Source organism: Alosa alosa, chromosome 10 (genome assembly GCF_017589495.1).
Source record: "Alosa alosa isolate M-15738 ecotype Scorff River chromosome 10, AALO_Geno_1.1, whole genome shotgun sequence".
NCBI lineage: Eukaryota > Metazoa > Chordata > Actinopteri > Clupeiformes > Clupeidae > Alosa > Alosa alosa.
This window is the reverse complement of record NC_063198.1, coordinates 9,395,837-9,412,617: the sequence shown is the minus strand read 5'-3', so window position 1 is coordinate 9,412,617 and position 16,781 is coordinate 9,395,837. Positions and strand designations below refer to the sequence as shown.

At 46.2% G+C, this 16,781-nt stretch overlaps 2 protein-coding genes across 5 annotated transcripts; one reads left to right on the top strand and one right to left on the bottom strand.

Annotated features, from left to right (window-relative positions):
• Positions 1–117: 117 nt before the first annotated feature.
• rereb (arginine-glutamic acid dipeptide (RE) repeats b) lies at positions 118–10,007 on the top strand (the record flags this gene model as incomplete). Of its 2 annotated transcripts, none has more annotated exon segments than XM_048254059.1 (13): positions 118–216; positions 357–437; positions 625–772; positions 1,614–1,706; positions 2,119–2,315; positions 2,631–2,852; positions 3,161–3,271; positions 3,644–4,902; positions 5,232–5,439; positions 5,562–6,303; positions 7,169–7,309; positions 7,713–7,893; positions 9,172–10,007. In XM_048254059.1, coding segments are annotated over 13 exon segments (3,516 nt in total), but the record flags the coding sequence as incomplete, so codon positions are not given.
• Positions 10,004–16,778, bottom strand: LOC125301545 (PPARGC1 and ESRR induced regulator, muscle 1). 3 transcript variants are annotated; one of them, XM_048254061.1, is made up of 5 exons: positions 16,506–16,778; positions 14,476–14,866; positions 12,006–14,418; positions 11,661–11,777; positions 10,004–11,437 (listed from the first exon to the last, which is right to left on the bottom strand). In XM_048254061.1, exons 2-5 carry the CDS (start codon positions 14,857–14,859, stop codon positions 11,352–11,354), a joined length of 3,000 nt encoding a protein of 999 aa, XP_048110018.1. In that variant the 5' UTR covers positions 14,860–14,866; positions 16,506–16,778; the 3' UTR covers positions 10,004–11,351. The 3 variants fall into 3 exon arrangements, with proteins under 3 accessions (XP_048110018.1, XP_048110019.1, XP_048110017.1); XM_048254062.1 differs by having other exon boundaries at positions 12,006–14,373; positions 14,488–14,866; XM_048254060.1 differs by having other exon boundaries at positions 12,006–14,866; positions 16,506–16,777.
• Positions 16,779–16,781: the final 3 nt, after the last annotated feature.

Sequence of the window (16,781 nt, the reverse complement as noted above, 5' to 3'; positions counted from 1 at the left end):
AACCATTAAGGATAACGCAGGATAATTCATTAAGTGGAGAAAATATTCTGTTCATTGTCCTGTCATTGAATTCTCCCTCTGATTGCACCTTTCCTGTCGCTCATATTCTCTGTCTAGCTTCATGAGAGCCACTACGATGCAGCAAAGGCCCTTCAGTGTTTGGTGAAGAAGCCAGTGCCCAAGCTGATTGAGAAGTGCTGGTCTGAGGACGAAGTGGTGAGACTCCTGCCTGGAGATATCCATCTGCTCTTATAGCCAGCTCATCCATTACACTGTAGTGACTCAGAGGATACACAAAGGTTCTTCATGAGCTTAATGTGGTCTCTTGCCTGACACTTCATCCTCTCTCTGACCAGAAACGCTTCATTAAGGGCCTGCGGCAGTACGGCAAAAACTTCTTCAGGATTCGGAAGGAGCTGCTGCCTACCAAAAAAACGGTTAGCTTTTTTAGACTTTTGTCTGGTTGCTGTTGGTCAGAACATTATGGGATATCTGGTGACCAGTTTAGTCACTTCTCTTGTAAAGACATTTCCAATGTGTGTGTGTTTTTTCTCTGCCATTGTTCTATTGGTAATGGTTATGGTTAGGGTTTATATTTCATATTTTTAATTGTGTTTCATGCAGGGTGAACTGATCACGTTCTACTACTACTGGAAGAAGACTCCAGAGGCAGCAGGGCTGCGACCTTATCGGCAGCATCGGAGGCAACCAGCATCACGCAGAGTCAAGACCCGCAACTCTACCGCAAACACCCCGTCTCGTACTCCATCCAGTGAGTTGGAGCATCCTGTCGCTTCCTGTAGCCTTACTGCTACATGGTGGACCAGCTCAACGGAGGGCCATTTACAATCAAATATATGACAGTCAGGTTATCAGTTTTCACTGTGATTAACATTAGTACTTCTTCTTAGAACATTAGGCATAGCTAATGTGTGTGTGTATTTTATGTTCTTGTTATCATGTAATATCATGTGTGAATTACAATTGCTTACAGTATTTGTTTTACCACAAGGCACGTTTACCCTGTAGAACCAAGATAATAGAACTGAACTGAAGCTGGCCTCAAAGTGTGGAGCATTCTCATGCATTTTGGACAGTATATCGTAAGGAGAGGGGGAGAGACAACAGCAACAATGTGAAACCAGAGCAAACCAGCAACATGTGTTAACAATGTTATTTCTTATGTAGCTTTGCCCATAGAGGTGGTAGTAGTGGAAGGCATGCAAAAGGTTTTCCAGATGACTGTGTTGTGTGTGGCAGTCTGTCCTGTTCAGAGTCTTGTAGTCTGTCTAAGGGAACCACAGGGAGCTATGAGGATACTGAGCTTGAAGGGGACGGATACAGTGCGTGTAGAGACTAATTGTGCCAACACTTTGGGGGAGAAAGCAGAAACAGTTAGGATAGAGTGTTTGATTGTTTCACTTTCAATCCATATGTGGCTTCTTTTTCCGGAGCCCCAACGAATGTGATGGGGACTTCAGTGTTGAGTGGGACAGTCAAGCACACATGTGTTTGTGTCTAAAATAGCACGATCACGAGTGAAAGTGAATAGATTGATGGGAAGAGATGCGTAAATAAAAACAATAATCATTTTGTGTCTTTGTCCCGTGCAGTGGAGCTGAGCTCGGCCAGTGAGGATGACCTGGACAGCGAGGACAGCGAGAACAGTCTGAAGGGAAGCTTCTGCCAACACTGCAACTCCACAAGTAAGTTCACTTCTAACCACTGACCGGACCGTGATACTGTACTTCAAAGAAATCCACCTTCCAGCTCACAAGAAACATTTTCCATTTTGTCAACCCAAGATGCAAATGTTTGGGACATTACTAAAATGGTAAATATCCAATGTCCAACATGATTAGGGTTTCAAAGGCCAAAATTAATTTGAGGGCTCAAATTGAGGATGTATGTCTCTAATGCTGGAGTGGACCACTAAGAACCTTGTGGACATTCTTATATATAGTATATTCATTCAGGGCCATTTGACGATTGTGGACGATACTAGCACATTGATGACATGGTATTAATATTGTGTGTCAGAGAGGTCTGCCTATCTGTTGTGATCTGCCTTTCTTGTCACCCTCTAACCCTTGCACTGTGCAAACTCCTATTTCTCAGCATCCAAGGACTGGCACCATGGAGGCAGGGATAACATGCTGCTGTGCACCCCCTGCTACACCCACTTCAACAAACACCGGCGGCTGCCCCCTGTCCCAAAACCGGCGGACCCCCCCTTCATGTTCAAGCCTGTGAAGGAGGAAGAGGATGGTACCGGGGGACGGCACGGGATGAAGACGCGGCGAAGCAGGGCACCTGTAAGAGTGTGGAGTGCTTCTTCTTCCTCCTCCTGTTTTGATTTCAGTTCAGATCTCACTTCACATTGTTGTAGCTGAGCTTCTGAAGCTGAGCTTATAATCCCAGTGCATTTAGTTGTGTTTTCATGCAGCATTTCATTTTATGTTATTTTCAGGAATCGTTTGCTAACTACTCAGTCGAAACGCTCTGTTACGGGGCTACTTTAGAGTAGAGTGCCTCTCATGAGGCATACCTGGGAATTTACACCGCAGGCAAAACATAAGCAAGGACGAAATGTAAATGAATTCCTTTCAAATTCCTGTGTTCCTGCATAGATGTCTTCTCTAAGAAGTGGTCGGAAGAGACTGACCGGGAGCCCTGATGGAAAGACGTCTCCTAACGAGGAGCTGCACAAGAGAATGAGCCCTGACGGGCGAGTGTCGCCCAGCGAGTATCCTCCGTCTCGAGGACAGACCCCCTGCAGAGAGAACTCCTCCACCATGGCAACCCGAGCCTCTCATGCGGAGAGTAAGAACAACACACCGAAAACCAATAAGGTAACTACGGTCTGCTTCTTAATTATTTACCACCTACAAAATGGCGACTCTTAATATGTAGATGACGAGACCTGTGCTTCAAATACCATCATTTCATTTAGGATATGTAAACTTTACAATTAGCTTCTTCTATATGTCTACTATGTTTCATATTTGGGATTGGTGAAAATGAACTAGGACATGTTTTCATTAACATTTTTAAAAATAATTTCTGGGACTACAGTACTTGATTTGTTCATCATACATTGCTGTTTTGGTCTAGATATGTTCATATTTTCCTGATGTGTGTTTTTTTTTTAATCATACAGAAAGGTAAAGTGGAGACGCCGCTGACCAAAGGGGTGAAACGTCCACGAGAGGATACTACGCAGGACAGAGATGAGAACGAGACTAAAGCCAGTAAAAGATCCAAGACTCAGGTGAGAGGAAACAGAACTGTCCTTTGTCGCTCTTACCGAGCGGTCATCTCCAATAAAATAATGGAGATGATTAAAAAGTTAAGGATTCAAAGAACAAGTAGAATTTCTCACGTAGAAGGAAACACAGATAATGAATTTAGGCAGTTTGGCCGAAATATTTTGCCGTTGTACCTTCTCTTCTTGTCTCTGTCCAGTCTTACTTGAATTCCTGTATTTAGGTCATTAGGCAAGAGCACCAATAGCAGCTATCTCCATCTAGTGGCCAGGATAGCGTGGGTGCCCATGGCAGGTTACTTCATTTAAAGAGAGAAATGAATAACTTCTCACTGTGCAGCGAGTAAATATGTGTGTTCTTTCTCTTCGGTCTTCCAGGAAGGGCCGGACTCTCTGTCCGAAGGAGAGGGTGAGGGTGAGGCCGAGAGCTCGGACAGCCGCAGTGCCCAGGACGAGGGCAGCAGCGATGCCAAAGACATTGACCAGGACAACCTCAGCTCCTCGCCCAGCCTGCCTAGCCCCCTGCAGGGCAACGAGAGTGACTCTGATTCCCAGACTCTCCCACCGCCACAGCCGGTGGTGCTGCCCCCCACTACGCCGTACCCCCCACCAGGGCCTCTGCCTCTGCCCCCCGCCGCTGCCCAGCCCTCTGTCCAGGCCCCCGCCCCATGCCAGCGCGGCCCCTCTCCTGGAGTCGTGGTCCCACCAGTGCAGCGGCTCTCTCCCCCGGCTTGCCCTCCTCGTCCTCCGGTCTCCTGTGCCCCTAGCCACCCGCCGCCCGCCCCTGAGCAGCCGCGGATTACTCACACCATCTCCGGCCCCTTCCAGCTGCTGCAGGGGCCTCCGTTCCCATCACACGTGTCCCACGAGACCACCCAGCGTGGCCTGCAGTCCCCTCCTCCTCCTCCTCCTCCTCCTCCTCCTCCTCCTCCTCAGAGCCAGGTCTTCCCCACCCGCTTCCCTCCCCCCGTGCGCCAGCCGCTCTCCCCCTCCGCGGTCCAGATCAGGCCGCCGCCCACCACGCCAATCCCGCACTCCCACAAGCCCCCGCCGCACATGCCCGCGGCCACCCCGCCCTTCCTGCAGATCCCCCCCAATCTGCCCCCGCCGCCGGCCCTCAAGCCGCTGGCCTCCCTGCCCGCGCAGCACCCGCCCTGCGCCCAGCCGCCTCCGCTGCAGATCATGCCCCAGGCCCACCCCGCACACCTGCCCCTGGCCCAGTGCCACCTGGTCAAGGCGGGCCACGGCCCGCCCGCACCCCTCCCCCACCACCCCCCGTTCCTGCCGCACCGGCCGCACCACCCGGACCTCTCGTCCGGCTCGCCCGCGTTCTCGCTGTCCTCCGCCTCCCAGTGTCCCTCCGTTCCCGTTCCGGCGCTGCAGTCTGCCGCCCACGCCGTTTACACCGCCCACGCTGCTCACGCCGCCCATGCTGCCCACGCTGCCCATGCTGCTCACGCCTCCTCCTCCTCCTCCTCCTCCTCCTCCTCTGTGGCCACCATGCCGTCTCTACACATCAAAGAGGAGCCCATGGACGACTCCTGTGAGGACTGTGACAGCCCTCCGCCTGTACGGAGAAGCCCATCGCCGGAGCCCATTGTGGTCAACACGCCCACTCATGCCAGCCAGTCAGCAAGGTAAACACAATGATACTCAATAACACTAAATCCTACTTATAGTAATTTCCTGTGTATTAGCTGCATTGTGTATAAGCCACAGGACCGTGTTTCATGCAAGTTAAAAGAAACAAAACCATATTAATACCATATTAACTGCCCCCGTGTATTAACCTCATAGCTAAAGAAATTTTGCAAAATCAATGTATAAGCCACGGCTAAAAGTTGGGAAATCACAGTACTCTAAATCCATATTTAGACCATTAAAAGTGAATATGTGGGAAAAATAGAAATATGTTTGCTGCTAAAGATTGTCTTAAGTTAATTATGTACTTGCCATTCCATTGCAGGTTTATTAAGGTTCTTGATCGAGGCTACAACTCTTGCTCCCGCACTGACCTGTTCTTCACTCCACTGGCCTCGTCCAAGCTGGCCAAAAAGCGAGAGGAAAACTTAGAAAGGTCCAGGAAGGAGAGTGAACAGAACGCCCGGCAGAGAGAAAAGGAACGTGAGAGGGAGAGAGAGCGGGAGAGAGAGAGGAGCACGGAGAAGCTTTCCGTAAGAGTCTGATTCACTAGCTTACTGGAGCGACCCATAACGATCTGTAATGCTCTGTGTGGTTTGTTACTGTCTGTGATATTCAGTCATTTGAATCTCCTCATTTTGTGTCCCTCTCTCAGAGAGCGTCCAGCTCTTCTTTGGACAGCCGTGTGATGGAGTCCCAGGTGCCAGCCCACGTCCACATGCGCCCGCCTTTCGAGGCGCCGCCGCCCACCACAGTGGCCGCCGTGCCCCCCTACATCGGACCGGACACCCCGGCGCTGCGCACGCTCAGCGAGTACGCCCGGCCGCACGTGATGTCACCCACCAACCGCAGCCACCCGTTCTTCATGCAGCTGGGCCCCGGGGACCCCCTGCTGGCCTACCAGATGCCCGGCCTGTACCCGGGCGACCCAGCGCTGCGGGAGCGCGAGCTGCGCGACATGCGGGAGAGGGAGATCCGCGAGCGCATGAAGCCGGGCTTCGAGGTCAAGCCGCCGGAGATGGAGCCGCCGCCCGGTCTGCACGCGGCCGCCGCGTCCGCCAGCGCCATGGAGCACTTCGCTCGTCACGGCACGCTTTCGCTCCCCCACATGGCCGCCGCGGCGGCCGCCGCTGCCGCCGCCGGACAGCCGCACCCGTTCGCCACGTTCCACCCGGCGGTGGGGGCGGCACTGGAGCGCGAGCGGCTCTCCCAGCGGCCCGAGATGAGCTACGCAGAGCGGCTGACCGCGGAGAGGCTCCACGCGGAGCGCATGGCCTCGGTGGCCGCCAACGATCCCGTGGCGCGGCTGCAGATGCTCAACGTCACGCCGCATCACCACCAGCACTCGCACATCCACTCACACCTCCACCTGCACCAGCAGGACTCGCTCGCACAAGGTGAAAGCAGCACACTTTACTGCACAGCTGATGTGTAGCTAAAACTGACCATTCAGCTTAACTTACAGCAGGGGTCTCCAACACGCTGCCCGCGGGACGCCTATGAGGTGCCCGCAGCGCACCTTTTAAAAAAAATGCCTACAGATCACACCCTAAAAACACCCACCATTGTGAAGTTTTTTAATAGATATTTAATTGTAGTCCAGAACCATTTTAAAAACTTATGTAGCCATACATTTGTAACATTAACTTGATATTGGTCATACCTTACAAATTGCTTCGAATCCCTTTCCCATTCATTCTTTAAACAAGAACGGAAGCGGAAAGCATACACACTTTTCACACGCATAGTAAGAGAAAAAAAAAGTTTGCATATGATTTCGGGTCCTTCAGGTAGCCCTCATTCCCAAAAAGGTTGGAGACCCTTGACTTACAGTGGACTGGACGGATCCCCTGAAGGGCCATGGTGGGAATGATCTTTTTAGAGGTGGGAATTTATGTTATATAGAGCCTCTTTTGTGTTCTCTCGCAATATGTTTTGATTTCCCTTGCAATACGTTTTGCATTCCCTCGCAATACTGTTGCTTTCCATTGCAAAACTTATTGCGAGGGAATGCAAAAGAATTGGCATGGAACACAAAACTGTTGCAAGAGAACACAAAGGGGCTCTAAAAATAAATTCCCACTTCTAAAAAGATGGTGCACTATGGTCCTTTTGGGCCTCCGTAGTACTTTACATTCAATAATGAGGGGGCTGGTCGGGTTGTGTAGAACTTTGTCTGAAGCCGCTGGTTATTATTACAGACCCAACTTACTTGTTTGCTGTGTGTGTCTGTGTGTGTTGGTGTGTGTGCGTGTTTGCTAGGTTCAGGGCCGCATCCTCTCGTTGACCCTCTGGCGGCTGGCCCGGGTCTTGCACGTTTCCCGTACCCCCCAGGGTCTGTCCCCAACGCTCTCCTCAGCGAGCTGCCCCATGAGCACGAGATGCTGCGTCACCCGCTGTTCGGTACGCCACCATTTCATTTCTGTCACCACCAAGTACAGCCTTACATGTTTGAGTTTGAACTCCGTACTGAGCACTTTGCCGCCATGTACAAACTCTGTACATTAAGTATGTGGCCTTTTCCTTTTAAGGGTGAAATATGAATAATAGTGTAATCTAATATTATTGAGTAAAGAGTTGATTAAATAAATCAATATACATTTGTGCACCCTGTGTGTGTGTGTGTGTGTGTGTGTGTGTGTGTGTGTGTGTGTGTGTGTGTGTGTGTGTGTGTGTGTGTGTGTGTGTGTGAGTAAGAGGAGAAGTGGCGGCAGTGTGTGTTGCTGCTCTCTCTATGGTTACAGTTATGGTATATGACAGACGCTTTAGTCCAAAGTGACTTACCTGTTTGGTGTCGTTGCCCCAGGTGTGGCGTACCCCCGGGAGCTGCAGGGCCCTCTGCCCCCCAGCATGTCGGCCGCGCACCAGCTCCAGGCCATGCAGGCACAGTCGGCCGAGCTGCAGAGGCTGGCGCTGGAGCAGCAGTGGCTGCACGGGCACCACCACCTGCACGGAGGGCCCCTCCCTGGCCAGGAGGACTATTACAGGTAAGTATATTTGACCGGTATTCACCACACGTGTTAGGCCAAAGTCACACAGACTCTCAACGGGTCGCCTGATGGACCTTTTTCACAGCAGCCATTTTGACATGAAATATATATGGCTGGCCCAGGTGTTACTAATGACTTCATTAAGGTTGTGATTCTGCTACACTTAAACTGAACAGAGACTTCATTAATGTATTTAGTAACACCTGTGCTTGCCCTACTATTTCATGTCAATATGGCTACTACTGTAGCTTACTTGATGTCAGCAAACCAGTTTCCTGTTTGTTGACATGGCTGTCAACAAGCACCTAAAGATGAGTGTTTTAGTTCAGAATCAGAATCAGTTTTTATTGGCCAAGTATACTTATTGTATACATATTCAAGATATACATATTGTATACATATACAAGGAATTTGACTTCGGTAGGTGTTAAACTCTCTGTACATTCAACAAATAGATATGTTGTAGTACAAATACATGTAGTAGTACAGTAAAACATTATAGACAATAGTAACAAAGAGACATACTGTACAATATAGACAACAATATACATGTAGGCACATATCAACATATTAACATAATATACAAAATACAATATACAATAAGGCATAGTATCAAGACAAGTACACATGGAGTGGAGTGGATATAAAGTGCAGAAGATATAGTGCAAATGTATGCATGTAATGTGTGCAAGATGCATATTGGGATGATAGGTATGTAATGTGAGGGATAAGTAAGTGAATGGCCAAAGAGGGGATGACCCCACTTAACTGCAGTTCAGTACAGTGATGGCAGATGGAAAGAAGCTGTTCTTGTGTCTGGTTGTTTTTGTTGTACCAAAACTTAAGAAATACGATGTACGTGAGTCTTAATGTCCGTGGGCTCTAAGGAGCACTGCTGTGTGCAGCCCGGCTACAAGCCGTTATAAAAGCAATTTTAGCTCCCACCTTTTTCCTAAAAATGCCAGCCTACATGCAGTGGCTGCACAACATAAGGAGGGAAGGATTTTCGGTGGTACAACTGAATCACTCCTCTTCAGGTGCTTGTTAACAGCGATGCCAGCGAACAGGAAACTGGTTTGCCGACTTCAAGTAAGCTAGTGCACAGAGCCCATAGTATAGGATATTTATCGCACTATATTGCACTGACAAATATCATATTATGCGGATGGTGAAATGATTTTTACTTGTCTTTACACTAGTTGTGTAGTATGTCTTACACATAAAACATTGTTGTTCCATATACCTTAAAACTGTTTTCCTTCTGTTCTGTTTCAGTCGTCTGAAGAAAGAGGGGGATAAGCAGTCATAACACACGTGCCTGTGGACATGCACATGTTATGCCCAGGTCAGTGAGTGATATGGCTCGGCATGGTATGTTATCCAACACTGTTCCTCCCGGTCACTCCCCAAGGAATGCAACACTTAGGAGATCCTGTCTGTAATGTCTGTGATGTAGAAAGGGTGCTAAAGACTGTAAGGTTTTTACTTTATGTTTTTTTTTACATGTTTGATCTATATTTTACTGTACAGTGTTAACTCCAAAACTCTAGTCCTGCTTTATTTTCCTTGCATGAATATTACTCTCAGATTTCATAGGTGAGGAATTAACTTTGTTATCATGTAAGAAGCACAGTAGAGAGAAATGTATCTAGAGTCAAAGGTGCTGTCCAAACTCCCTAAGTATAACACTATAGACAGGTCTCTGCGTTTATAGAGACCTCCTGTATGTTGTGAAGACCAGATTTTGAGATTGTAAATAATATATGTATAAAATAATATATTAACTGAGGAAATATTAAATATGACTAAATATTACAATAATGGATTTTTGATATAAAAATAGTTCACCTGTGCGTAACATGGCATGTCACCAATACTGTATTGTCTTCCCTTGCTCTTCCTGCTTTCTTAACTATATTTCTGAAAGCTAAATTTACCATAGTATTAATACATGTCCTTTCTTGTTCTTTCAAAATAATGTGCTTTGAAAGTAGACACGGTTTGGAAGAGGGTTGTTAAAATACATTACAAATAAGATTTATTTGTCATACCTAATTTCTTGATGCGTCATAACGTGATCAATAAAAATCAAACTTAAAACAAGAAGTGAATCCGCAGTTACAGTACGTATTTATTTTCAGTCAACATACATCTCAAACAACACATGGGTGCTCTTGCGTTGTTGCCTATAATTTGATCATATTTGTGCACACAAATGTCATTGTATTTGTTGAGACACATGTAAATGCATTGTTTGTCACAATTTAGTCACCATAAATCTTAAAGAAAACATGTCCGAAAGGGTTTGAGTCACTCACAGTTGAATAACAATTATTGGCACAAATGTCAATATAGTTTGTCCCCTTGGAATTATAGGCTTCTATCTGCATTCTTAGTAGCTCTGAGATATTGAATTTTCAAATTCCTTGGCGTTCCATAGAGTTATATTGATAAGTGGAGCAAGCCAAAAACGCATTCAGCTTCAAGAAACACCTCGCCTCGCCTTATGAAGTTGGCACAGAATAAGAATATTTCAATAACTCAGTTTTGAAAAAAAATGACAACCTTATAATTCTAAGGGGACGATTTGTAAAGACACAAGTATAAATGTATTGTTTCTCACAATCACACACTAGTCTTCTGATAAAACCACTAACAACCTTCAGCAAAACAGATAACAAGGCAGATAACTCACTTGTCTTTCCTACAGTATATCCAGACACCCATTAAGCATTCCTTACATCACAACCTTGGCCTGCTACCTTGAAAACATACGCTTTATAAAGCCAGTTAAAATCACTTGTAACACCTTTCAGCTACACATCAACCTTACCTTCAACCGTAAGATAAGTCTGTCATTGACTACAAAGATTGTTTAGTGAAAACCACTCATCAGTCAGAAACATTCATTTGTCTTTTTGCAGCTTGCCCAGCTATGTTTTAATCTGGACACAATCATCTCCTGTAATTATGCTCCCTGGACCTTGTGTACAAACCAATACTGGATTTACAACCAATGTCAGGAACCTTGGTTGTAAAAACTATATTATATAGAATTATTTATTAATATTTATATTAATTATATATTAATGTAGTTCAGACATTATTATCTGTGTTTCATTTATTTGACATTGCATCCTTAGACATACCCTGAACATTTTTGACAGACACACAACCTTACCCTCATACACCGTGCTGTAATGTGGTCCAAATCAACCTTCTACATGGAAATTACACTTGCGACCATACAATTTCCACTGTAAATGCAGATACAGATTCACTTTCTTTTATTCTCTGGGAATCCTTGAGATAAAATAAGAAAGTTATATTTTTAAAAAACTGTACATGATTGTACAGCACTTCTGTGGATTTGGAGTTATCTGTGGATTTGAAGTTATCGAATGTGTGAAAAATTATTTCCTTGTTCTGGCCCCTTTTAAAAAAAACTTGCTGGATCACGGCTCATCTTCAGCAGTCTTATAACGCTTATAACGCCTCAAGTACTGGATGGCTGATATTGCACTCACATTTGCCAGAAGAGCTGAAATATAAGTGGATGAATTAGTAGTTATTCCCTTATTACCATTTCCCTTAGCACAGGTCAAATTTCAATACAGGAGTGCCAGCAGTGGTTTTAGGTTGATTGTAAGTGTTATGAAGATCTATAATTTCATTCTAAGAAAGAACAAAATCAGTGGCTTGTTTACCAATTATCATGATGCTATTGAGTCACTTTTAGTGAAGAGGACATTATGGACACCTACCTGCCTTCCAGGTATCTCTGCTTTGTAGATTTGTAGACTTCAGCACCCAAGATGCAAAGGCAATGCAAACTAAACACATGTCCGATTGCCTCATAGAGAAAAGGAAACGTTTCTTTTCTGTGAGGAAGAGAGAGGGAGCATTATCTTAAGATGACCTGCCATTGTTGCCTTTTCAATCTTTCAGGTTATAGTTTGCTTTTTGTCTTGTAAAATCATGTTGTGGTGCAACAAGATGCCTTGATTTTGAAAGCTTTGATGAGTATAATAACAGGCCCATTCGATATTTTATCATTCCAGGCTTGTTAGTAGTTAGTGCAGCCATTACTTATCCTGCTGTGCACTTACTGAATGCATTAGGCTGGTCTGGGAGTCGTATCTGCTCCAGTGCTAGCTTCCTGAGGATGGGATCACCAAGATGGAACACCTGAAGAGAGGAGCAGGTGCCTCGGGTCACATCAGCTACGGAGGTGGAGCGCCGAAGCGCCCTGAAGAACATCCCTGGAGACATCCAGGCTTTGGCCCTCTGGCACCAGCTGCTCCTCATCCTAGCAAGCCTGGTCCTCCTCAGAGATAGCATGCTCTTCCAGCTCCGTCCACTGTAGAGGTAGACGCCTGCAGCCGCCGAGGAAGAGCTTCCTGAGCCCTGCTGGACGCTAAAGCGAGATATCACCCGTATCGGGGCCCAGTTATCCTCCTCCTCTGATTCGATGAATTGTTCCACCTCCGGAAATGTTAAGTCTCTGACCAGAGAGCGTGAGCAGGAGAAAATGGGGACCGTTTGGGCTTCCCCTCCCTTTAGCCCATGCTTTAGTGGGAAGAAAAGGTTCCTCTCGTCAAAGTCTGAGAAAAAATAGTCATAAGCTTCTGGCACTGACAACTTTTCTGAGTACGTTTGAAGGGAGTCGTCCGAACTGGGTCTGTTGAATATACTAGCATCTTTACAAGTCATCTCAGTGAAGGAGATCACGTGGGAATCCTCCAGAAAACTGGAAGTGGATAGAGGTGATTGCGTTGCCATCATAATGTCACATTCTGCCAAGAGCAAGGAAGGATCCTGGGTCTCCTCATAGGGGAAAAATAGCATTTGGTTTCCCCCTTCGTCTTGCAGGACATTCGTAAAACAAGCCTCCCTCACAATCTCTGACTCCAGAGCAGACATGCTGTACTCACTTCCAGCAGGACTTATGGTCTGTGAACTTGATTCTGCGTCTGAACATAGAAGCAGCGGGATGCCCGTATCAAAGTAGAGTTGTGGGAACTCAGACTCGGGCTCGGGCCGCCTAGCGAGCTCCATTTCTTCTTCAGCCAGGGCTGCTTGTGAGTATGGCAAGTCGGAGAACGTCAGGGTTTGAGCTTGCTCCCTCAGGTTCTCCTGTGGTTCAGGGCTGGCGCTGCAGCTGGTGTTGATCATTTGCAGGAGGTCCTCGTCAAAATCAGAGAAAGTGGAGAACTCGCAGCTCGAGCGGTCTGGTTTGGAGTCATCCAGGTGCGTGAAATAGTCGGAATCGGCATTGTCTAAAGCATCCATGTCCTGTTCACAGGTATCCGTAGGGTCAAGAGGGCTACTGTTGTATGTACTGGGGAGACTTATACTTTCATGCAAATGGTAAGCATCTGTTGATGGAGATTGGTCATCCCCACATCGCAGATGGAGTATGTCGTTGATTGTCAGCTTTTCCATCTCATCCCAGAATGAGGAAATAGCAAAGACTGGGCGAGCAGGATTAAGTGCCTCAGTGAGTGACTCCTCGCTGACCCAGGCTTTGGTTTCAGAATCCTCTGGCAGTGGAGAAGGGGCTTCGCCTCCGTCAGTGTTGAAGGTTGCTAAGCGCTTAGGGAGCAGGTCAGTAGTGTGAGGAGGATCTAAAGGGTTGGCACATGGATTCCCTAGTGGATTCTCTTCTGTTTTGCTTGAGTCAGCTGATGTGGTTTCATTCAACCTAATTACAGGACATTTGGGGCTACTATTATCTGCTATGCGCTTATGTGTTTGGGGTAGAGGGTTGTTTTGTTTTTCTGAAGATAATTTGGAAATTTGGATAGAGGGGGGATTTTCAGAGGCAGAGAAAAGAAGAGGTGATTGGGTAGTGAACTGTTTGTTCTGGTTTAAATGGTCAACACTTAGGTTGGCTGACCTGCAGTCATTTTCTTGTTTTTTGCACAATGTTTGCTGATCAGGTAAATCAAATGTTTTTAGATCAAGAGCTTGATCCTGTGGCATAATGTGAATGTTTTCTGATGACACAAGTCTTTCTGGGAGCTGTGAAACTGTGGAACGACACTTCTCAGTCATCTCTGTTAGGTCTGATTTACTCTCTTCACATCTCTCTGTCTCGGCTTCTGTCTCAGACTGCGATAAGTATGGCTCCCACCCGGCAACGCTGCGGGCTGTCCTCCTAGAAGTTTTTTTTTTTCTTTTTTTTTTTTGACACGCGGCGCCAGGACGGCACCGGAGTTGCACTGGACTGTCGTTCACGGTCACAAACCAGCGCTCTTTCTCCTTCCTCTCAGCCGTGGGGTCCGTTTCGGCCGGACAGTCCGCTTCACCACCATGCTTCTCCGCTTCGCTCTGTGTTTCTGATGTTTGGGTCACGTCTGGACTACACGTCCACACGTCCACATCCTCTTGATCCACACCATCTACCTCTTTAGGGACCTCTGTAGGCACAGGGACAGGATGGGAGACTTGTGTCTGTGTCTCCTCTTTAGGGACCTCTGAAGGCACAGGGACAGGATGGGAGACTTGTGTCTGTGTCTCCTCTTTAGGGACCTCTGAAGGCACAGGGACAGGATGGGAGACTTGTGTCTGTGTCTCCTCTTTAGGGACCTCTGAAGGCACAGGGACAGGATGAGAGACTTGTGTCTGTGTCTCCTCTTCAAGGCTGACGCTAGACTCTTGTTCGGAGGTCAGTATGTCGTGTTGGGATTGATTTATTGCGGTTGCTGCTCCTTCCTCCTCCTCGTGGTTTAGTGGTGATGCAGTGCTGCAACCCAGGCACGCATCCTCTGCACACTTTGTGGTGAACACCTCCAGGGGTGGATTTGCAGGCTCATCATTGTCACTGAGGCCGGAGTCATCTATTCCAGCTAGCTCTGCCTGGACAAGGTTACACTCCTCGCTCTCCTCGTAGAAGCTATTCCAGTCACGCTCAGCAATGTGAACACTGTGGTCCAAGTCATCCATGGCTGGGAAATTCATCCAGCATCTGAAAGAATGTGATATTCCAAGACAATTAATTAGGTTTTATAGTACACTTAACATCAATTACTATTATCTTTTTATAGGATTATCTGAACATAGATGTGTGGAAAAAATACAATGTTTCACTAATTAGTCAACTTGCTTTCTTAAAGTGTTTAGAATTCTTAAGACACTGGGTTTTGTACTTATATGATATTCAGTAATTTGCTCCTTTTTGAGGTGTTTATAGCCGAGGTGTTTTCCACTGCATGGTATCTGCTCAACTCGACTTATTGTGGGCAGCTGTTTGCCGTCTGCCTTCAATCTCATTTTGAAGGTATGGTCAAATGAAGGACAGAGAAACACACCTGTTGTTTCCTTTGGCCTGGCAGTGGCCTATGTAGCACTGTCGGCCAGAACTACACGCCCATGAAAATGAAGGATAATCTCTCATTGCACAACATTGCCAACTCGTTTGGCAAAAGGCACTAGTTAGTGCGCCAACGTAGCTGTTGTTGGTCTTTACAAGATTTTCCATGCCTTGTAGGTTGCTAGTTTGCTAGTTTTAGACCATTATTTATTGCTGCTTTCATCATTTGCTTTTTAAAAATCATCATTACAATTTTAAATGCTGATGTTTCAAACTAGTTGGTGGTCACTCATTTGTATTTTCCAGTCATCCCAACCAGCCATAAACAAGCTTTTAGTTGCTCTAGGATTCAGTCTATGAGATGTACCGGTGTACAGGAACTGCACCACACCATGTGTGTACATATACTGCATGTCAAATGATCAGCACTTTAAGGTTGACATTTAAAGGTCATTATTTCACAACACGTCTAGCATAAGCCTGCCCAAGATAACGCATAATAGTACTCAAACATAAGCTACACTGCAAAAAACATCAAATCAAATAAAGATGAGCATTTAAAGACTGATCACACACTATTGGTACTGGGTGGTGCTGTCTGTCAAAATAGACAGCTGAACATACAGTCGACCGCTGACTGTCGCTTTTAGAACTACATTGGATTTGGGCCAAGCGGTGCCCAGCTGAAACACTTGACAACACTGCAGCAAATACCCATGCCATAACACCCCCCCATGTCCTGACTCCCTTGGGAAAACAAGTAACAACACTTCCTCAGGATTCTGTCTGGTAATGTGACATGACATCTGGGCTTATGCTGTTGGTATTATGCACATGTCCAGCAGTTTGACAAATAAGTGTTTAAAACCAAATCAATGTCCTCAGTTGAGCTCAATGCTTAGGAGATACATAACAACAGTTATTGTTAAAAAAAAAATAAAAAAATACTAAATGCTAAAGTACAGGTACAGTGCATTTTGAATTGCATCTAACACATTTAAGAAATACACATTTATGATGGATATGCCCTTCAATTTTAGATTAGTAAATTTAATTATTCCAAAAGTAGATTGTTTTTGTTTGTTTGCTCTACACATGAAAATAATGATGAATTAAATCAGGCAGTTGAGTCTCCACAAGGTCATTTTAAACAATTTTAACTGCCCAAGATCTTCAAAGTCATCGAACACATCAACTCGGAAAACAGAGGGAGTCCTTCTGTGGATACAGCGTGTGAGTAATAATGTATCACATCCACACTTCAGTCTTGCTTGTTAGTGCATAATGAACTCACCTTAATCTTTAAAAGTAGTTCAAAAGGTAGTGTGAGTGTTCCTCTGGCATAGTGTATGTTTGTGTGGGTGAGTATATGTGCAGGAGTAGGCTATGTCCTCTGGCGTCCCTCTGCCCTTGCATGAGGGTGGTCGGGGGGCCTATCTGTCCGCATGATATAAATAGAGTCCTGTGTCCGATCACATGGAAGGGACTGCGCTCTGCTCCACTCTGCTCTTCTCCCCAGAGGAGTACCATTTCAGGACCCCTAAATAGACGTCCCAGGTGCTGCCAGCCA